The following is a 21,323-nucleotide window of genomic DNA, read 5'->3' as shown; positions in this document are numbered from 1 at the left end:
TTTAATGCCTATCTTAACATGGAACTGTGGGATCGCATCTGTTTGGCTATTGGTATATTTGTTTGTTTATTTGATAATATGCATGGTCATGGATACAGATATCAGTCAAATGACCATACTAGTACCTTTTAGGTAGATGAGTAGTGGAGAACGTGAGGAGAACAATTGCCTATTAACTGGAATATATAAAAAATAGTACCTATCTCCACTACATATATACTGACATGGGACAGAGACACTATGTATACTTATATTAGATCTTATCTAAAAACAATCCCTCCTGCTATTGCATAAGTCAGTTTTTCTTTTCTCTTCTTTTCTTTTTTCTTCTAGGGTTCCAGGGGAGGAAAAGCAAACAAGTAAGAAAACAATGCATTAACAAGCAAACTAATCAATAAAGGTAGTACATACTCTACCCCTGTACTGTGAGAATGAGTGTGACGTTAAGGTGATAGAAAAGTGCATAGGCATTGTTCAGAAACAGCAGAGCCATGATTTAGAATTAGCATATGCCTTAAATCAAGATTGTATCTTACTTTTCTGTTTCCCGGTCAATCTGGTTCAATCATTACGGTCATTTAGGGAAGTGATGTCAAGAATATGTCAATATAGCCTTTTATTATCTCAGGGCCTTCGCATATCCATCGTCCGAGAGATTTATTGATTTTAGAAAGTGCTAAATTACAGAATTTATATATAGCATAACAATGTATAGTTACAAAGGCCCTGATTGTCCTTGCTTATTGCTCGTGGGAAAAACAATGACACCGGAAGGATTAGATAATGACATAATATAAAAAAAAATGAACAGAATAAGAAAGCAATAAAGATGAGAATGATAAAAAACGAAAAATCATCATACTGACCAGATCATAAAGGCCAAGTAAAACATGTCTTTAAATCATAAGTTCGTATGGGATATCCATGACTGGGAAATGTGGAAAGCAAAAACTATCCCAAGCCCATGCTAGCATGGATATTCCCTTCCATCGTCATAACAACCAACTTTTGAAGTTGGAGCACATTAGCAATACACATGAGTCCATGATATCACATGCGCCCATAACATTATAATGTCTTGGAGTAATGCATCCATGGGTATCAATTCATTTTTGCCCCCTCTTCTTCATCTTTCACATATAAGGCGTGACTCGGACCGAGGCGTGTTTTAGTTGTCGTTGAATCGTTGAGCCCCTGGGGCACCGCTGAACCCTACCAAATCTCGAATAGTCCATCTCCAGCTATCCCCCAAATTACCATGACCGAGACACACCCATTTATCGACCTTGCGTCTCCATTTCTCCTCTTCTGCCCGCTGGCGTCGAATGAATTCTGGCCCAACATCAAATTCTTCTGTTATAGGCCACTCGTCTGACTCCTCCCCACCACTTCTTTCATCCCCGCTTGTCGCAAGACCGAGGTCATCAAAAGCTCCAGAGCTTCGTGCACAGGGAGTGCTGCTTAAAGCGTTTTCTTCCAGATCATCAAGACCGGCAAATACATCATCCTCATCCTGGACCGCGACTAATCCATTGTTCCCAGGCTGCAGTGACGCCAATTTTAGCCAGCACATGCGTCGTGGATCAAAAACCATACCCCCAACCACCTGCACATTTTGCATTGCACCAACATTGGTGATAAGGGCAGGTGCTGGTTTTGGAGACTTGGGCGAGGCAGCATCAAAATCCTGGACCAAGTTTTCATTCCCCTCCCAGCAAAATGTGACGGGATTGTAACGCATGCCATTCACGGCTAGCAAGGTTAGCTCCGTAATGAGTTGGCTGGAATAGCAGCATAAACTTACATTTAGCCTCCTGAACACCAGCGCCCATGGGCTTTATCAAATGGGGCTCTTTGCCTGATACCATGGCAGGTTTTCTTTTCTTGCTTCTGATCGATGCGGAGCTCGAAGGCATCCGCGAGATCGTTTGAGCTTTCCAGTTCGAACTGAGCGACGCAAGTGGATTGTTCTCACGAGTTTTTAAGCTCATGGTCATCGATGCAATGCGCTGCTCCCTGGCATTTCTTGAAGCGTTGGTGTCGCGTGCGAACCTCGGAGTAACATCATGGGGTTTAGGTGTCACTGGCGTGCGAGGTTGAGGTGGAGAACCCATCGGTGGCTGTACAATCCGACTTTGACTTAGTTTACTTTTGAGAGATCTTGGAGCCCCACGACCGATAGGGTGCTTGACAAATCGGCTTTCTGCTGAAAAAGAGGTAGGCAAATCATCAAATGATTCCAATTCAGTGCCATCCCCAAAATTTCGTCGACGGGTTGGTTTGGTAAGAGTACGCTTTGTAGTGCCCGCTAAGGCATCTTGATTAGACTTGTTGCTAAACGGTTCTGGGCGAATTGGCCGTGGTAGTCGGGTTACGGGCCCTTGTGGACTGAAGCTATCCCCGGAGCTATCCGAATTTGTACGGCGTGAATTCCGGTAACTTTTGACTTTGGCATGGTGTGATTGATTTTCCGATGCACCTGCCGGTATGAATGGCGCCTGGAGCCTGCGGGTCAATGGCCTGGTGTCATTTCCCATGAGATCAACGGGAGTTTTGGGGCGAGTACTAGAGTTTAAAAACCGGCTTGTTCCGTCTTCAGACGGCGAGCATTGGAATGAGGTTGAGGTGACCTGATGTATATTGCGCATGGCGGGCATTGATCGCTTATTTTTCAAGAGTTGCTTGCCAGCTGGGGCGCGCTCGTCAGCCAGCAAGTTTTTCGAAACTCGGGTCCCAACGAGTCGTCGGCCAGGTGTTATGGGAGTAGGCGAAACTGACGTGGTTTCAGAATGAGGAAGACTGGATATGGATGAATGCGAGGAATGACCCCCAAGCCGTGACTGTGACCTCCGAAAAGTAGACAGAGGCGCACCACTTTCTGAGACAGTCTCAAGGTGTGTCGAGTGCGGACGGTCATGGCCCGGAAGACGTGGGATTCGAGTTTTTGGAGAAACTGCTGTGTTGGTGAAAGTGATGGTAGTTGCCGAACGACGTACCGGGCTTTCAGGGCGCTCTGTTTTGCATTTGACGTTGGGATTAAGTGACAATTTTCCTGGTGTAAAAACATCGTCGCCTTCAATCTCAATCCCAGAGAAGAAATCATCCGTGTTAGCCGGGTCTTGAGCTGATCTGGAACGGCTCGCAACGCTCGTAAGTTTGGGATCTTGTTGTCTTTTCAAAGACGTTTCTAAATTCAAGGGACCTTCTGGAATAACGAGACCATCTAAGCCGTCGTCCTCACTCTCACCAGTCAAACAGCTCGAAACACTGGGGCTAACGACAGATACCGTGGAGCTTGGGTTAGATCGACGATCCCTCGCGGTGCCGCCAAACCGGACCCCAATACTACCTTCAGACCAGTCTACATCAAAATCTTCCGGGGCAGGGCTCAAGTTCCTTGTATTAGTTTTTCGGGACGAAAGTTGTAGAGGACAGTTATCCGCAGGCAGTTCGAAATCATCATCGAAATTTTCCACGTCCTGTTCCACACTGCTAGGTCTGAAATCGCTTATGGGGACCGCCTTCTGTGGAGATCGAGATTTCGCAACCTTGATTGTGGGCACATCTTCTATGTCACCAGTGTCATATTCATCTCGAAATCTATTCAGTGTTGTAACAGATGATTGCAGACGTACTGACACATCATCGTTCCAGAAAGGCGAAGCTGAAGATTTCACCGGGCTCGTGGCGGCAGAGTTGATGTGTCGAAGCGAATCCGGAAAAACTGTCGCCCGGGGAGTTTTCAGTTGCAATATACTATCTGGACCTGGAAGTTCGACATCTTCGGACCAATCATCAACAAAGTTCTTCTTGGGTTTTTTCCGTCCAAGACGTTTGATCGTACCCCCGATGAGAGCCGACTTGGGAACGTTCGTCGGTAAGGGGATGCCGGCGCTTTTGGCAGAAGCAATAGCCTCTTCATTCACAGGATCATCGTTCTCATGTAATTGTACCTGCCAGTCCTCATCGCCACCTGCATTGGAGTCGATATCGGAGCGAGCAGAACGACGGGAGGAAACCGAGTCTCGGTGTCCAGACCGACGGACGGAAGAATTAGTGACAGATGTTGCGCTAGACGCGGTGCGAAATTGGATATCTTCAATGCATTGTAAATCACCATCGTCGTCCCAGCATTCGATTGTTTCCTCATCACCATGCCGTAACTGGAGGGTCAACGGCTCCATGCTGAGACCTGTCAATAGAAGAAATGATACGACGACTTCATATGAAAACTAGGTATAGATCCAATCGACTGGTCTAAGTAGCGGACTCAGAGCTCTCCGGTGCTGATACTAGGTTGTAAAGAGGGTGAAGCGTCATCCCGTGTAGACGAGGAACGAGCGATGAGGTGTTTGCTCCCTTCGATATCCAACACAAGTGAATATTGGATCTTAGTACCGGTCTGTTCGGGTATTACTGATGGCAGCTGTCTGTGTTTGCGTGATAATAGCGAATTAACTCAGATTACGGATGTTCGAGTGAGTGCGTAGGTGGATGGGATAAATGATGCGGGCGTGCCTCATACGGATGAGATCGAATTCAAATTCCGGTCCACCGAGATCAGGAGCGGAGTGGTACGGAGGAAGAGGAATCCAGCGTGCGGACAAACGAGCAGCACAAGACTCCAAAGCTCCAAGAGCGCTCGAGAGTCCGCGTGTGGTTGAAGAAAAGGAAATTTGAATGGTGGCTGGAAGATTCTTTCTGTAGGGAGAGAAAGAACGTGATGGGACAAGATGGCGGAAACTTACCTACGTAGTACTCCGTACCTAAAGAGGTACGCGGTCCGCGGACGAAACACGACAATAGACTCGAAAGCTCGGTAGTTTAGATTTTTGAAATACCAACTGTTGTCATTTAATTTGAGAATCAGAGAAGGGGAAAGATGATGAAGGATAATGATAAAGGGGACAACAGGCTCTTCATCACCCGCTTGAGCCTATCTAGTAAGTACTCAGAACTACAGAATAGCTATGTATTATTTTGTTGCCAGCACGCTCAGGATGATGATCCACGCCGTTGAAATCGTTCCTGTCGCAGTTGCCCCCCCGAAGACGCATTAATTAATATTATTAATTAGGACCAAAAGGCCTGGACTAGGGCCAAAGGCGCAACTAGTTTATAAATCGGTCCAATTGAAAGAACAGCCAAACGGCCCACAGAATATTGCAGGTACATAGTAGTAAGTCAGTCGATCGGGATTCGGGGCACTATTGGTATTGGTGAGATAGGCGCAAAACTTCCAGGTTTTGTTTGAAGGGTTTGATAGCCATGGATCATGCATGCAATACCGACCCATGTTGCATGTTAAATCATTTTTGCTCGAGGAGGACTTGTTACAACTTACAAAGTACGGTGTACCTACTATTATTATTGTGGCTAGATGCTCCATGCAAGCTATTGTAGCACAGGATAACTACCTAAGTAAGATACTCCAACTAGATACCAAGACTTACACATAGTGCCACGAGGCGTAGTCTGCACACTAGCAGCCTTTTGTCAGAACTCAGTTTATCTCTGCCGGGAAAATCCAGCTGAAGTATTAGACACAATTGATCATGATTCGCAGCACAGAAGAAAACTAACAGTGCTGTGCCAACAAATCAATCAATAAGAGGGCGAGAGAGAAGGGGAGAGGAAGGAAGTACCCGGTAGACACTAAATCAAATCGCTACCTATGTAACAAGATACCAATACCGAATAGCGTCACAGGTGTGACGTTGACCAGATGACAACAGGCAGCAATGGGCTGAGCGCGTCAGTCAGAAACTCAAATAACTACACAAACTCCTCGACTGATTGTTCTTTAAGTAGTGCAAACAACCACTATCACCAGGGCACCATGTCACTCCCTGAGCCTGCATCGTCACCGCAGATTCTGCGCATTCCTAGGACCGATGAGCCAGATACTCATGTGCTTCTCTATGTTTCTCGCTTCGATGCTACCCTTCTGGATCTGAACATAGCTGCCACAGAAGGAGAGACCCCATATACTACCACCGGTACGGTCCAGTCAAGCATTATCCTCACTGACCTGCTTGAATTTTCATTTTATTGTGATTCTAAATCTTCAAACACACTAATGCACTTCTGATAGTGAGACAGTCTCGACTCAAGAACCTCCGTGCAAAAAATTACCAAGGCAGTGATGATGAGTGGACTCAAACAGTGTCGTATGTTCTTGGACAACTTCCAGCATCGGCCGGTATACCCGATTGGGCTTCTGGTATCGAAGCCTTCGCCAGTATCTCTGGTTCCGGCGATGATGACAAGGAGATGGTTCTCACAATACGGAAAAAAATAGAAGCCATAACAGTACGTTCTTTTTCTCTGCAATACCTCTCGTGCTCTAGTCTAAGCCCCATCAAAGCAAAAACTCGGCACTATAATCCTCAAACAAGATGACGAGCAAGCAATTGAGCTCTTCGATTGGTCTGGAATCGCTGTCGCAAGGGCAAGTTCCCTTGAACATCGGCTCTCTTCCTTGAATAATCGTTTTCTCACCGCCGAGAACACGATTCACCAACTCAGCAGACAGCTTGAGGAGTTGATCAATGCCAAGAGTCAACATGAAAACCAGATCATAGCTGATTTCGGACAATTGCTCAATGAAAAAAAGCTCAAAATTCGCAACCAGCAGCGCCTTCTTGCTTCTGCAAAGGTAGATCCAATCAAAGGTAAGCCTTGAATAGAATTCTCTAGCCATACGCATTTAATTTCGTTGACTTGCGGTGTTGAGATATAGTTTCCGAGATACGGGCAGCGACATTAGGTAGGTATGGTAGGTCTACCGATAAGGGCCAGCGTTTAAAACGTGCAGCTCGGGATCTAGGGCACAGTGGATCGGAAAGTGAGGATGAATTTGAGAAGATGGAAGTCGACAACGCTGGTTATCAGGATAGCCGAGAGGAGGATCAGAACACAGATGGTGGGCAACGCTCAACGCCTCAACCATTAGAGGAGGAAGATAACACAGCCACGGATGAAGAATTCAGCCCACCATCACCACCTGTCAAAAAAGGAAAAAGGGGCGATGTACAGGGACAAGGTCACAAAATTTCATCCTGTCGTCCAGTCATGAAGGAACCAGCGCCTCCTCCGCCACGAAGGCAGCTTCCTTTTGCCAGAAAAAACCAAGAAAAACAGAATCAGATCCAGATAAATTCACAACTGGCGGGAAAATGTGCTGAGGGAACTGCTGGGGAGACTGATGATGATGAGCTATGACCTGATAAACTAGGTAGCCATACTTTATGAGTTAAAATTATACAAAATAGATAATAGTGTTTATTTGCCCTACATTGACTCTATATATATGTGAGGCCATGCCATGCTCTCCCTGGAACTTGGAGTCTGGGGGGTCAAGACTAATAATTAGGTCATCACTAAGATAGTAGTAAATTGTGAAATCATACCCTGGAATAATCCATTTCTAAGCATGGCCTCCTGATTCAATTAGAAGTTCGTATGGCTTCTAATGCCTCTTGACACTATTTTTTGTCTCAATCTTATGTACAAGTTCACCACTACTGATTAGTTCAAATTGTTGAACCCAGGTGGTGATAGTGAGGCACAATAGAAAAAGAGATAGAGGGAAAACAATCAAAATAAAAGATAAAACGGAAATAGAACAACACAGTGATGTTTAGGTGGTACAACGACAACGCCTAGACCAACAGAGAAACATGAATAAAGCGACCACCACTCAGGGTGTTATAGGTTCAGCCATACAAAGCCTGTGGGGACATTTCACCAGCAGCCATGAAGTTTGTCTCGGGGTTTCCAATAGCTTTGGCTGCCGAGCAGCGAGCCATAGTTGGTGAACTGCATTTGAGTTAGCACAGAGCGAACTACACATGTCCAGTAAGTTGTAGTCTACATACCTCCTGGAAATGGAATCCGTAAAGTAGAAGTCCTCAATGACCTTGCTGAATGGAGCCCCAGTTGCCTGCGAGCCCTTATTCTGATCAACCAGTTGAACCTTGCTCAATGAACTCAGAGAAACTGGCTCGACAACGTCATACCGACGCATAACAGGGCTGAGCTCTTCCATGCGATCACGGAGCATCTCAATGTCATCATAGGGGAGTGGGGCACTAAGGAATTCACTGCTTGCGCGGATAATTTTCCAATCATCACGGGCAGCTCCAGGCAGAGAGGTAGCTGCGCGAGTTACTTGAACCCGTCCCTCAGTGTTGATATAAGTGCCGGATTTCTCAGTGTATGCTGCACCAGGAAGCACAACATCGGCCAACTGGGCACCGCGGTCTCCATGGTGGCCTTGGTAGATAACAAATGCATCACTTGGAATCTCGCTCTGACCGAGTTCGTCGGCACCAAGGAGCCAAATCATCTTGGGCTTGGTTTGAGCAACCTCTGGAGAGGGTGTAGTGAAACCGACTTCGTAGGCAGCTGCACGAGATGCTGCACGCTGCAGTACATTGTAACCTTGCCACTCAGGGGTATTGAAGTTGCCCGCATGCTTTTCCACAAAGTTACCAACCGTTTCAAAGATGGCCTTCGCATCTTGGTGCTCGGCTGCAGCGCTGCCAACAATGATCATGGGTCGCTTAGCTGAAGCAAGCTTTTCTCCGAAGGGTCCAGACAGGACCGCTTTCAAGGAGGAAACATCAGACCCAAAATGCTCGAAGTCGAAAGTGCTGTCAAATTTCTCTCCAACAAGAGCGATTTCGAGATCAGAGCGTAAGTATTGCTTACGGATGCGAGCATTGAGCACGGAGGCTTCGTGGCGGGGGTTGGTGGCAACCAGAAGAATGGCATCTGCTTCCTCGATTCCGGAAACCTTAGAGTTGAACAGGTAGTTGGAACGGACATCGATACCATGTGCAACAGGCGAACTGCCACCAGGCTGATCGAGAGCAAGATTGTCAGAACCAAGTTTATTGGCCAGATCCTTCATGGCCACAAGTGATTCCGCATCGACAAGATGTCCAGCAATGGCTTTAAATTCGTTGGCCTTCATTTGAAGCTTCTCCTGAGCCGAGGATATCTCAGTGAGAGCTTGTTCCCACGTGGCAGGAACAAACTTTCCCTCCCTGCGGATCAAAGGCGTTGTAAGTCTCTGGGTTTTCAAGCCATCGCACGCAAACCGGGACTTGTCATTAATCCATTCCTCGTTAACGTCATCATTGAGTCTTGGGGTAATCCGCATAACTTCCATACCCCTGGTGTCGATCCGGATGTTGGAGCCCAGGGCGTCATGGACATCGACGGATTCTGTGTGCTTCAGCTCCCATGGACGAGCCCGGAAAGCGTAAGGCTTTGATGTGAGAGCACCGACGGGGCAGAGGTCGACAATATTTCCGGAGAGTTCAGAGTCGAGATTCTTTTCCAAATAAGTGCCGATCTGCATATCATTCCCTCTGCCAGTGGTTCCAAGCTCTGGTGCACCGGCAACATCGTTCATGAAGCGGACACAACGAGTACAGTGGATGCACCTGTTCATAGATGTTTTGACCAATGGTCCAATGTTCTTATCTTCGACGGCACGCTTGCCACCGACTTCATGGAATCGCCCGCGATCAGCACCATAACGCATCGACTGGTCCTGAAGATCACATTCTCCTCCTTGGTCACAAATAGGGCAATCGAGGGGATGATTAGCGAGGAGGAATTCCATAACACCTTCTCTCGCCTTGTGCACAAGCGGGGAGCTGGTTTTGACATTCATTCCAGGTTGTACGGGCCAGGCACACGATGCCACAGGCTTCGGTGCTCGCTCGACTTCGACAAGACACATACGACCTAAAAATGAATCAGACAAATCAATATTTGGGATAACGAGCCTTTTGTAACCCACAGTTTCCTGCAATCAATAATTTTCTATCTGCTGTGTTAGAGGTAAACCATGATCAACGACAGGGATAGAGTGTACTCATGATAGCAGTATCTATCAAGATATATCAGTACATATCAACTAATGTCAAGTTTCTAACGGATAATACCTTGGAATTGTGGCGCCTGCCTTTTCGCAGGCCTGGATAAGAGCGGAGCCAGCTGAAAAACGGTGTAAGTAGGAAAGACTTTTGGACCGCTCGTTTTGAAGACTTTACCTTCTACCGAAACCTTCTTGCCATCTGAAAAATTGAACATTAGCAAATGCATCAAGGAAGCAATGATCGATATGCCCTGACGTACCAATTGTGAGTTCCACCTCTGCAGCGCGAGGGGTTGTCGTCGCGAAGGTCCTGGGATAACTGGCGTTTGGAACCCGGAGAGACCGGGCGGCCGCACGAAACAACTGCGGCCGCATTGTGTAAAATAAAGCAAATTCAAGGAGAGGTAGAAAAGAAGAAGATTCGAGGGTGAGGGATGGGAAGGAGGTGGCAGAAGCAAAGCTGTAAGAGCTGTTGTTCGTGGTCAGAGCACTTTTGGCTTCTTCGGTTTCTGCCCAGAGACACCAGCCGGGGCGTCACTCGCAAATTGCCGCCTGCGGATTGGCTCGGTTATGCGGGAAATCATTTAATCCGAACCAAACACCTTTTGTCGGAAATGCGCGGCTTAGTTTTGTTTTTTTCTTTCTTACCATATCAAACTCATTTCACGGACATGTTTTATTGTAGGTGGAAGGGTATTATCTTCAAGATAATATAGATCTCTTCCTCCTCTGCTACATGATTCAAGAGCGACTTTATGCCCTGTGATGGAATCGCCTAAAGCTATCCTTGTCAATGGCGGGTTGCTTAATTATGGCAGAGTTCTTTTCTTCTGGTGGCTACATCCAACGACGGTTAACCTAACGTAGGAATTTTTATTTTATTTTTTATTTTTTTTCCCGCCAGGACTCAGTAGAAATAATATTACCATTAATCGGACCTACCTAGGCGTTATGGTTGTATCTGGGTGCATGGTGAATATGCGAGGAAGGGGTAGAGGAAAAGAAAGGCAGCCTTTCACTAGTAAGGTAGGTAGGTAAGGAAGGGTCAAACAAGGCACCTGGCCTACCAGATTGCTATAATTAACAAATAGTTACCATCAATATCTATTGCACATTCATATTCAATAATTCAAGCAAACATGTACATCTTTCTTAGTCTTGCATACCTCTTATCTTAGCATGAGGATAATACCCCCCCAAAATCAAAAATCGAAATAAATAGATAATAATAATATCAATGATGATGATGATGAAAACGCGTTTCCTTATAACACCAAAAACCTAAATATGATACAGAAACAAAACAAAACTGAGGAGAAAATGGTGGCATATGGTAACTAAGAGTCACTTGGCTGCCAAGTAGATTCTTGTTTTGTGCCAGGAGGCAACCATGTTCGGGAGACACTACTTCCTCTGGGTCGAATCCGACCTGGCCCATCATCTTCTTTCTTCGGATTATTTACCAAAGAGTTCAAACTGTCGGGAAATTGACTTTGGGTAGGTTTTGATGAAGGGAATGCGTAGCTGTTTGAATCCCATGCCTTGGTTGTTGTGCGGACGTTCAAAGGTAGAACTGCTTCTTTTGCGCGAAAGTGATCGGCATTTGCTCTTTGGTCTGCCAGATCCTCATGGCTATTGCGATCGTAGAGGTACAGTCCAAGGAAAGTTAGAGCGATCCCGAGAGCTTGGACACCCGTGGTCGAGCTGCCAAACCACACGATGGCGACAACAATGACAAACACTCGTTTCACCAGAGATGCAACGGAGTATGAGACTGGCGATATCATTGACAGTAGAACAAAGGCCAAGATATTCTGCGCGAAGTGCGATATTCCATTGAAAACAAATTCAATGAAAAGTGCGCCATGGTCCAAAGAACCCTTTTTCTCTGACAAAGATAGGACACCATCCTGCATAATGTCTGAAATCAAAGGGTAGCCCTCGCTAACAAGCCAAATAGGCAATGTGAGGAGAAATGCTAACCCGGAGCAATAGCAAAGGAGATTCAGCTTATCTAGCTTTCGTCGACCCGGTGGTTGCATCTCCGAGTCCGCGCGCGAGGCCTCATTGAAAAGCTTCTTAGAAAAGATATTTTGTGAGACGAAGACTATTGCGGCAACTAGTGCGCATGCTATACCGAAGAAATCCGTCGAAAATCCGGTGGAGCAAGCAAGCATGACACCTAAAGTCAACGGAATAAGTGACAAGTAAGTGGCTTTGGCATATCTTATGCGAAAAAGCACACGGTATGCCAGGACTGTAAAAAGTGGCGAGAGTCCCTTGATGGTGTGAACTAAAGACACCGGTATCTGAGAGGTAGCCATGGAGCTAAGTATGTGACCAGCTAGCTGAAATACTGCCAAAGGCAGAGCAGTCGTGATAACATCGCGAGTTGGGTAGCGGATGCCATTTTTTAGAGCTGGTACGTTTCTTCTGAGCCAGGGTAATGTGGTTGAAAGATACGCTAGGAGCAAACACCATATAGACACAAAAGCAAATTGTACAATTGTAAGGGTAATCGGCATAGGAAGTGCATTCAGTATAGATTTCGACGAGGTATTTGTAACAGCAGAAGTTGTATACCAAATGAGACAGAGAACCTGAGTAGGAATTAATGAGCCACAGAAACAAAGCTTGAACATTCTCATCAAGTGGCCTTACTATCAGTCGATAAGATATTGGAGCCCTGAGGGCTTGCGCCAACTCCTGCGCGTTGGCACTCACGCTCGCGTTGCGGGTCCTAATTGTGCTGATAGCCTCGCTGATACTCTTTCGCGGTCTATGTTTTGAATTCCTGACAGACCCATTTGTATGGTCTCGAGGAAAAGGGCCTGCCTTTCGAGGCTCCCAGGTATCATTTGGCAAATATTTGATCGTGGAATTTGGAGGGTCCCTCAATTCTGTTGCTGTGTCGTATAGTTCATCGCAATACGATGGAAACTTATCAACAGGGCTAGACATGGATTGCTGCGGTTCTGATGGTCGTATCGAGGAACGTCGCCCGGTATCTGTCACGATGGTTGTAGTCATCTTTCGGGGTTGGGTTTCTACGGCCATTCAATGACACGATCAGCTCACATCTAGAGATAGTTCAAGAGGGGGTTGAAAAAGTCGGTATACATACAGTACCCGCCCAATTGGCTAGGCAAATCGATGGAAATTCAAGAGAAATTTCTAAATGTCGACCAGCCAGTTTTTCATTGAGCTTTTCTCTTTTCTGAAGGAGACCGCGAAGCTGGACGGAGAGGTGGAGGATTTGGTAGTAGGTACTGGGTACTAGGTTGGTGGTAAGGTACGTACGTTTGCGGTCTCCCCGATGACGAATCTTCTCTGGCGAATGAACATTAAGAATGAAGGACACGCAGCGGGATGACACCCGTGGAGAACGCCGCCTTGGTTGCATGCTGTCTGATATATCTGGTATTACTGTGTACTTACTCCACAACTAGTATTAAAGGTCCTGCTTATTATTTATAACTCAATGAAAAATGGAAATGATGAAGTCAGTTTAAAATATCAGTGATGGTAGTTAATACAACACGGAGACTGCAAATAATTACATAAATACAGAGTATGGAGTACAGACGTAAACTAAGGTACATTACCTATGTGGGGACATGGAATCTTTTACTCAGGTCTCAGGGGTTTCGCCTATGACCTCATTCATCCATACAACATTTCATTACCTATATGCGAATTCTTGCTTAAATGGCAAATGCCTAGGAAATAAGGTCTAGAAAATAGATAAGATTGTAGATCATAGGAAATACTTGCCTTGGTACTCCGTACGGAGTACATCCGGATAGTGTTTATTGCACGTGTATCACGTGGGCAACCCCTCCAAAGGTATTAAGGCACTAAGGTATTATGTCCCATGTATTAAATTACTTCTATCTAGCCCTGACGAGGCATTTGAACTATAGCATAGCTGCAGAAATTTAACTTTTTTTATAACAATTTACAGTCTACATTTAGAATTTTATTGTGAAAAAAAAAAAAAAAAAGAGTTATATTTCTGCATTACACGAATACATTTAACGATAATTCTTTTGTTCAAATCCGCGGGGCTGTGCAGCTCGAAAGCAACCGGGCCTTCCCTTGATAATAGTCCTTACCAAATACTCTTTCAACCGTACTTGAATGGTATTTCATTCTCGGACGAATGACAAATCCTTGGCCCTTTTAAATCTGGAACGCGAGGTAAGGTTACTCTCCGAGACCCCATTATGGTACATTTTAACACTGAGATATTCAAAGAGAAGCTTCCTGGGGCGCAGATCCTTTGGAGTATCAAGGTGGGTTTGGCAATTTGGCATATAATAAGAAGGATGCATTTAACAGTGCACTTTCTGCTAATGGAACCGTGAAATGGCGTCGAATTCAGGCTGATGTACTCAGCTCTCCATCAGGACAGACCAAGGCTATATTGAAAGTGAGTTTCCCAGAGATCAATTGGGGCTATCTGCAATCCATATATGGATGGTTTGCTCTGCAATATCAAGCCTGGGCGCGCGGATTCTTGAAAGTGGACAAACCAAATGGGCAAACAATTGCTCTTTTTACAGACAGTTTGCTAGAATTCTCAGTCGACGGCACACGTTACTTTGGAGGTGATTATTACACCTATCGCAAAGTGCCTGTCATTTTATATCTCTGGCCAGGATTCCATGTGATTGATTTGCGGCTGATTCGGGATGTTCGAGTACTTGGAGCGCTCGAAAAACCTACAATTGAAGTGGTGATTGAGGCAGAGACACGCGATGCATTGATCGATATTGATGAGACGAGCCTTGTGATATCAGAATTTACACAAGGGAGATTTGGAAGCCCATGGGCATCAGTTCATATACAGAACAATATGGCCGACTGGGTCGAGATACTTTCTGTGAGCTCGCCTGATGTTAGCACTCCCATGCATGCAAGGCAATTACTTGGCGGCGAAATCCATACCGTCAATAAAATTTACAGGCTCAGCAGCATAATTTGGCCATCAGGAGGCCGTTCCATATGTCTCCTTACCAAACCAGACCCATTATTTTCAACATCACTCTTGGCACTCCACTACAGACCGAATTCCCTGTTAATATTGTGTACAACCCCCATAAAAAGGAAGGAGAAATACTCAGAACCCAATCCTTCCAGATAAAACTCGAGGAAAGGTCATCGTCAGATGCTCAAAAATTTACATTTATTCATCCTGCACAGATAGTGTCCTACGCCGTTTTACGCCCTCCCCCATTGGATCCCATCTGCGGAGATAAACTTGGTTTCAATCCCGTTCTAATCGGCCTTCATGGAGCAGGGCTTGATGCAGATAGTATACAGGCCCGTGAGATGTTAGATGACGCCTATGGCATTTGTGCATGGGTTCAGTTTCCAAGCGGTGTCACTCCCTGGAGTGCTAATGACTGGCGTGAGTTCTATGGATTTTCTTGTTGTGTAGCTCCTGTTTTACATAACTCTATCAAAACAAACAATATTTTCCTCATGATTGATATGTATCAGAGAATGCTCACCATCAATGTAGATAATTGGGGTACTCTTGATGCCATGGTAGCTGTGGCTGCGATTACAGACTGGATAGAACATGTCAATTGGAAAGGCCCAAAAGTGACGCTAGACAGTTGGATTGTTGTTGGTCATTCAAATGGAGGTATGGATGTGCCGAATTTGAGTGCTATTTCTACATCCACATTTTCATCTGCTAAAAGATATAGGTCAAGGGGCGTGGTATCTATCCACTCATTATCCCGATAATATTATTGCCGCAGCACCTGTGTCGGGGTATTCATAAATCCAAAGTACGTCTAATTAAGGCCATTCGAAAACCAAGGATGTTGATAGAAAGAGCGCAGACTATGTGGCATATTCTATGTGGCAGGACTCTGAACCGTTGATCGCATCTATACTTGAAAGATCGAGATCCAGATTTAAACACGGGCTATTATTAAGTAACCTTGCTGGTATACCCGTATTTCAGCAGCACGGTTCCGATGATGATAACGTTGGAGTCTATCATTCTCGCCTCATGCATGAGCTTCTAGGACAAACCCGATGGCCGTCCGAATATGACGAATTGCTTGGAAAGGGCCATTGGTTTGAAGGAGTCCTGGCAACTCTCTTTGTTTAAATTTTGGGAAGAAACTACTCGATCCCCATGTCCAACAAATTTCTCCCTTGATTTTACCCTAACTATCCCGTCCTCTGGAAGCATGTGGCCCAAAAATGGGATAAATGTCGACCAGTTACAATCTCCTGATATCAATGGCCAAATGAGAATCACCAGAAACTTAGAAAACGGGGTTTGGTATATAAAAACACAGAACATACATCGGTTTCACCTTTCTGCTAATTCTCGGATCAAATTGCCTGTTGCTTTGGCATTTAATGATACAGGTGATTCATTTGAAGTTGATCCGAATCGGTGCGAAGATACGTGGTATCTGGTCGATGCTTCAGGTATATGGACATCCTCGAATGAAGCGAGATGGCAAAACATTCATCAGATATCCATATGGCCGTCAACTGGGGGCGATGGGTGCGATTCTACGTTCTAATGGGACCTTTTCGATTTGCACGTGCTCGAAAGGTGTTGACCATGTAGCGCTCCAGATCAGTCGCAATCGTCTTCGATATTTCGCAGCTGATTCTCAATTGGCCTCAAAGCATAACTCCACATACACCCCATTCCATAACGGAAATAATGACATCGGTATTGGGAATGTCATGACTATTGCAGTGGGAGACGATTTACCTTCTTCACAGCATACAGGGTTTCCGATCCGCAGTGCTGGTGGCCATTTGATCCTGTTTAAAGATTGTATCCATAACCACACCAGACAAAGAACTGAAATTGACATGCCTCTAAAGCAGGAGTGCCGTGAATATCATTATAAATATGAAAATGGCTTGGGGGCATTGTTCCTCCGCCCACTGGAGGGTGAGCGACTGGAGCTTGTTATATGGGGTGCAGATATATCTGGCCTCGAACATGCGGCACGCCTTGTACCCATCCTTACTGGTGTTGGGCAACCTGAATTTTTAATTCTGAGTGACAGTTGTCGTTAGAAAGGCCACGCTGGATTGCATGGTGCTGGCCACTTTGACAAATTTTGGTGGATATCATCTGGATCCTATATCAGCCAAGATCCCAAGGCAGACAGAGCTGGTGTCAATAGATTAACAATTCATTAATTCCCCCGGTACAACAATAGCTTCAATGTAAGTATGCTCACATGTGTATGATTTGGAAGGTATATTAACCAATCACCTCTAGATTGATGTTTCTAATCTAGTCTGTCTTACTGTTATATTTACTTTTATCATCCTCGCCATTGCATGAGTTCTGTATGGCGGGGGATACTACCCGGACTGGTTGTTGGCAGTCCTTCCTCTTATGGACATTCCCTCCAGCAGGTGCGACTTTCTCACCCCCAGTCTTCCCTTCTCTACCTTTCGTCCCATCCTTTCCTCTTCTAATCGTCGCTCCCTAAGCCACCCCTGCTTTCCCAAATCCCCCTCTCTCCCCTCCTCTCAAAAGTTTCTTTACAGTATTTTGATCTCTTCTGTTTTAAATACTGCCATCTATCTCATTTCTTGTCCCCAACACAAAGATAAAAAGCCTATCTCCACACTTACAGTCATCTCGCAAGCATATGCTCCTGTCAGCTTGTCATTGCATGTGAAAACATTTGGATTTTGTGAAGTGTGCTGTCTTTTCAACACGCGCTTTCAGCTACTTCATCTTTTCTCTCTCTTTTTCTTGCAATACTTTCTTAAATTATCTTGCTTGACTACCACATTGACAAATACCGAACAGAAATAGTTATTATCAACTGGACAAAATGTCTTTTCTTTCTACTGGGTCCCCTACAATTAGCCGCAAGCATTCTGAAGGGGGGTTTCTTTCCAATGATGGGGGCTGCGAGATGCACGCCCTAGGCTTTGGACGCGAAGCATCAGTAAGTCGATAACTTCTAGCCTTGAAACATTCATTCGAAAGTCTTTTTGGAAAGATGCATATTCTTCTAACATATATTCGGAATTGCGTATAGGGACATAAGCATTTAAACACCCCCAACAGCCCTCCAGATCCACTTGTATCTTCTAAGCTTGGAAATTCCCAACCCCCTGTTAGTGAATATGAAGATACACCGTCAAATAAGGTCAGGTTTCTTTCTGAATATCTAAAGTGTCTGCTGTCTCACAAGCCTAGAAGCAGAAGTTGGAGCATTCAAACTCTATCACCGCCGTCGGTCATTCTGAGATGGAAAAAATACTAGCCAAGCTTTCACCCAAGCCCCAAGCTTCTAGTGCGAGGCCTTCTGTAAACCAGGAGACCCTCACAAAGCTTTCTGGGCAGCAGGTTCTGCTGGAAAAACAAAAGCATCTTCTGGCGGGAAATAATGCCATCTCAACGGCTCATATGGAGACCGATGGGTCGTCTACCGTGGCGCCACTGACTCTTGCAACTGAGTCGCTCCAGGATTCTGCTCCACTAGATGCCACTCAGCGTAATGCCAAAAATGTAGATACCACCGAGTTTCTGCGGTTGAAGCAGGAGTTACTTGCCGCCAATTCCAAAATTGCCATCCAAGAGCAAGAATTAGCACAAACGCGGGTGATCAAACATACTCTCGACCAAGCCCTTGGACCCCCATCTGAAGCTGACTTCAACGGACGCGAGGTTACCGAGCAGACCATCAGTCATCTACAGAACGCTTTCAATGCATCAAATCACACTCTCAGTCAGTTTCAGGATACATGGAATGGGCAAGATGACTCACAGTCAGATATCTCCGATGCTCTATCTGCCGGGGCTTATAACAGAGCTCGAGGGTTCTGGCCTCCCCCTGCTCAGCAGGTTTTTGGTATGGAAATCAATCCGCTTCCTGAAAAAGCTTATGGCGATTCTTTACCACTACCTAGCGGTTCAGTTGGTCAAGATCCAAGCAGATTCTGGGGCGGTCCAGCTACAAACCCTAGCTTCCCAGGTAATGGTTCTTTTCAGTCTCAACGAGTGCTTTCGGGCCCTTCCTCAAGTGCCGGTAACTTTGACGCACGCTGCACCGGGGAGCAGTCTCGATACCTCGAAGGACCGGGCATTGGGCCACGCCGTTCTATTACTCAAGTGAATCGTGCTGGGTCCTGCTTCCCAATACAGAATTCCCCCTGGGGCACTTTTGCCACTAGCCCTCCCCCAAGCGCCGTCCCTAGATCACCTGCAAATAGGGCTTGCAACACTTACCAACAGGTAGGGCTGTATCCGATTCCTGCATACCATCCACGGCCTGTCGGAGCACCACTATCCCCGACGGCAACTGAATTTACCACGACTAACACAAATGGGATACCTTGGACCACTTCATCGGTAAGCTATATTCGCACACATTCTGTGCGTCTCTGCTCATATAGATATGTATATATATAGGTCGGTGGGAATGCCATCCAAACATACATTTCACCCCTTGAGCCGCTTAATTACCGTCGACTTCTGGACAAAAATGTCTCATGCGATTGGAAATATATTGTGGACAAGATTGTCTGCAACAATGATCAACAAGCTTCAATTTTTCTACAACAAAAGCTCAAAGTTGGAACAGCCGAGCAAAAATACGATATCATTGAGGCCATTGTGAACCAAGCGTACCCTCTCATGGTTAATCGTTTTGGCAACTTCTTGGTCCAGCGTTGCTTTGAGCATGGAACTTCCGAGCAGGTTGTTGCTATTGCGAACGCAGTAAAAGGTAACACATTGAGCCTTAGCATGGACCCCTTTGGGTGCCATGTAATACAGAAGGCTTTCGATTGTGTTCCCGAAGAGCATAAAGCTGTTATGGTTCATGAGCTTTTACGAAGAATCCCAGAGACCGTTATTCACAGATATGCTTGTCATGTGTGGCAAAAGCTTTTTGAATTGCGTTGGAGTGGTGAACCCCCACAGATCATGGCAAAGGTAAACGAAGCGTTGCGTGGAATGTGGCATGAAGTTGCCCTGGGGGAGACAGGAAGCTTGGTGGTTCAGAACATCTTTGAGAATTGCGTAGAGGACGAAAAGGTGACGAATTCCCTTCTGCCAAAACCTCTGTATAATATTCCCTCTGGGAGGAATGAGGTTATGTGTCTCGAGACATCCAGTTTAATGGTTCTCCATGTTAAATCTATTTTGGCATGAACCTATGAAGTCTTGCTAACAGCTATACAGCGCCCAGCAATCGAAGAGGTGCTAGCGAAGATTGACGTTCTTGCTCATGGCCAATTTGGGAACTGGTGTATCCAGCATATCTGTGAACATGGCGCCCCTCACGATAAAAGCCGCGCAATTGAGCATATAATTCTCTGGTCTGTTGACTACAGTATGGACCAGTTTGCTTCAAAGATTGTGGAAAAATGTCTTAAGATAGGGGAGGCTGAATTCCTGGATCGTTACCTCTCTCGAGTGTGTACTGGCCGTGCCGACAGACCAAGGATGCCATTGATTGATAGTAAGAAAACACCTTGTCGTCCCCGTACGATATCAATACTAAATCCTACAGTCGCGGGTGATCAGTATGGAAATTACCTTATCCAATGGGTTTTAATGAACGCGGCGCCTCATCAGAGAGAATTAGTTGCAAGTCACATCCGGTACAGTTTTTTCGTATACCTGACTTGGAAGGCAAGAAATGCTAATGAACCTGAAGAAAGCACATGGTTTCTCTACGTGGTTCTAAGTTTGGCTCCCGAGTAGCTATGCTATGTTGCAACCCATCCCATGCTACCCGTCCTGGACCAGGGGCTGGCATGCAAATTGGCCGTTTCCACAATTTCAGTGATGACAGATTCCAGCTGGCGAGCCAGCCTGGAGGACGTTTTAGTCGCGGAAATCAATGGAACCCGAATTACCCACCATTCCGCTGAATGTACCAACATTGAGATTCGATAGAAACCGCTGTCGATCGAAACCAGTCAAGGACGGAGAGCTCCGTATGCAGCCAGGAATCCAAGTTTTTATATTCACTTTGTTTCCCATCCTAGGATTCCCTTGGATGTCCTTAGCCAAGAAGTATTGACCTCATATCAGTTGCGCAGTCCTTCGCATCTCCACCTCCATTTATGCTACTTCATTGGTGCACCGTGCTCTCTCTTCAACAGATTCATCCTTTTTGTATCGGCCCACCATAATTTCGTTTCATTCTCTGAAGCAAGGATTTGCTTTGAAGATCGTTGATATTTCACGAGGGTACAGGAAAGTTAATAGGTATGTGATACTACGCCAGAACTTTGGTCTGCAGCAAAAGAGAGGGAAAAAAAAAAAAAAAAAAAAACCTGCCATGCGCCAACACGGTCATTTTTATGCGTCATGTTTGCGAATTTTCTGTTTTTGTTGCTCCCTGGCTTTAGCCAGAAAATGAGCCCCTGCTGTATCGCTCTTTATCCAATGTAGTGT

At 45.6% G+C, this 21,323-nt stretch overlaps 7 protein-coding genes across 7 annotated transcripts; 4 read left to right on the top strand and 3 right to left on the bottom strand.

Moving 5' to 3' along the window:
- Positions 1-1,168: 1,168 nt before the first annotated feature.
- ASPWEDRAFT_115474 (putative cytokinesis regulator (Byr4)) lies at positions 1,169-4,184 on the bottom strand (the record flags this gene model as incomplete). Its single annotated transcript, XM_040828586.1, has 2 exons — positions 1,169-1,752; positions 1,805-4,184. 2 exons carry the CDS (start codon positions 4,182-4,184, stop codon positions 1,169-1,171), a joined length of 2,964 nt encoding a protein of 987 aa, XP_040686782.1.
- A 1,655-nt stretch (positions 4,185-5,839) lies between these two features.
- On the top strand, positions 5,840-7,224 carry ASPWEDRAFT_174528 (uncharacterized protein; the record flags this gene model as incomplete). Its single annotated transcript, XM_040831236.1, has 4 exons — positions 5,840-5,999; positions 6,095-6,312; positions 6,368-6,674; positions 6,743-7,224. 4 exons carry the CDS (start codon positions 5,840-5,842, stop codon positions 7,222-7,224), a joined length of 1,167 nt encoding a protein of 388 aa, XP_040686781.1.
- Positions 7,225-7,490: 266 nt separating this feature from the next.
- ASPWEDRAFT_43164 (putative NADH-ubiquinone oxidoreductase, subunit G) lies at positions 7,491-10,393 on the bottom strand. The gene is made up of 7 exons (XM_040835966.1): positions 10,156-10,393; positions 10,071-10,094; positions 9,963-10,014; positions 9,893-9,907; positions 9,818-9,840; positions 7,881-9,762; positions 7,491-7,821 (listed from the first exon to the last, which is right to left on the bottom strand). Exons 1-7 carry the CDS (start codon positions 10,268-10,270, stop codon positions 7,719-7,721), a joined length of 2,214 nt encoding a protein of 737 aa, XP_040686780.1. The 5' UTR covers positions 10,271-10,393; the 3' UTR covers positions 7,491-7,718.
- Positions 10,394-11,232: 839 nt separating this feature from the next.
- On the bottom strand, positions 11,233-12,925 carry ASPWEDRAFT_116031 (putative ER to Golgi transport protein (Sly41); the record flags this gene model as incomplete). Its single annotated transcript, XM_040828627.1, has 2 exons — positions 11,233-12,495; positions 12,557-12,925. 2 exons carry the CDS (start codon positions 12,923-12,925, stop codon positions 11,233-11,235), a joined length of 1,632 nt encoding a protein of 543 aa, XP_040686779.1.
- A 543-nt stretch (positions 12,926-13,468) lies between these two features.
- On the top strand, positions 13,469-16,963 carry ASPWEDRAFT_53143 (uncharacterized protein; the record flags this gene model as incomplete). The annotated part of the gene is made up of 8 exons (XM_040837837.1): positions 13,469-13,491; positions 14,153-14,780; positions 14,864-15,308; positions 15,423-15,548; positions 15,613-15,679; positions 15,740-15,991; positions 16,107-16,319; positions 16,402-16,963. 8 exons carry the CDS (start codon positions 13,469-13,471, stop codon positions 16,961-16,963), a joined length of 2,316 nt encoding a protein of 771 aa, XP_040686778.1.
- A 137-nt stretch (positions 16,964-17,100) lies between these two features.
- On the top strand, positions 17,101-17,987 carry ASPWEDRAFT_606328 (uncharacterized protein). The gene is made up of 3 exons (XM_040838529.1): positions 17,101-17,116; positions 17,172-17,856; positions 17,950-17,987. The coding sequence occupies exon 2, from the start codon at positions 17,292-17,294 to the stop codon at positions 17,718-17,720; it is 429 nt and encodes a 142-aa protein (XP_040686777.1). The 5' UTR covers positions 17,101-17,116; positions 17,172-17,291; the 3' UTR covers positions 17,721-17,856; positions 17,950-17,987.
- ASPWEDRAFT_606364 (Pumilio-family RNA binding repeat-containing protein) lies at positions 17,380-21,146 on the top strand. Its single transcript, XM_040838530.1, has 7 exons — positions 17,380-17,856; positions 17,950-18,060; positions 18,111-19,265; positions 19,326-19,952; positions 20,100-20,379; positions 20,431-20,521; positions 20,578-21,146. Exons 1-7 carry the CDS (start codon positions 17,740-17,742, stop codon positions 20,792-20,794), a joined length of 2,598 nt encoding a protein of 865 aa, XP_040686776.1. The 5' UTR covers positions 17,380-17,739; the 3' UTR covers positions 20,795-21,146.
- The last annotated feature ends 177 nt before the right edge of the window (positions 21,147-21,323 follow it).

This window comes from Aspergillus wentii, assembly GCF_001890725.1.
Source record: "Aspergillus wentii DTO 134E9 unplaced genomic scaffold ASPWEscaffold_6, whole genome shotgun sequence".
NCBI classification, from domain to species: Eukaryota; Fungi; Ascomycota; class Eurotiomycetes; order Eurotiales; family Aspergillaceae; genus Aspergillus; species Aspergillus wentii.
Note: the sequence above shows the minus strand (reverse complement) of the source record. Positions and strands in the feature narration are given on the sequence as shown.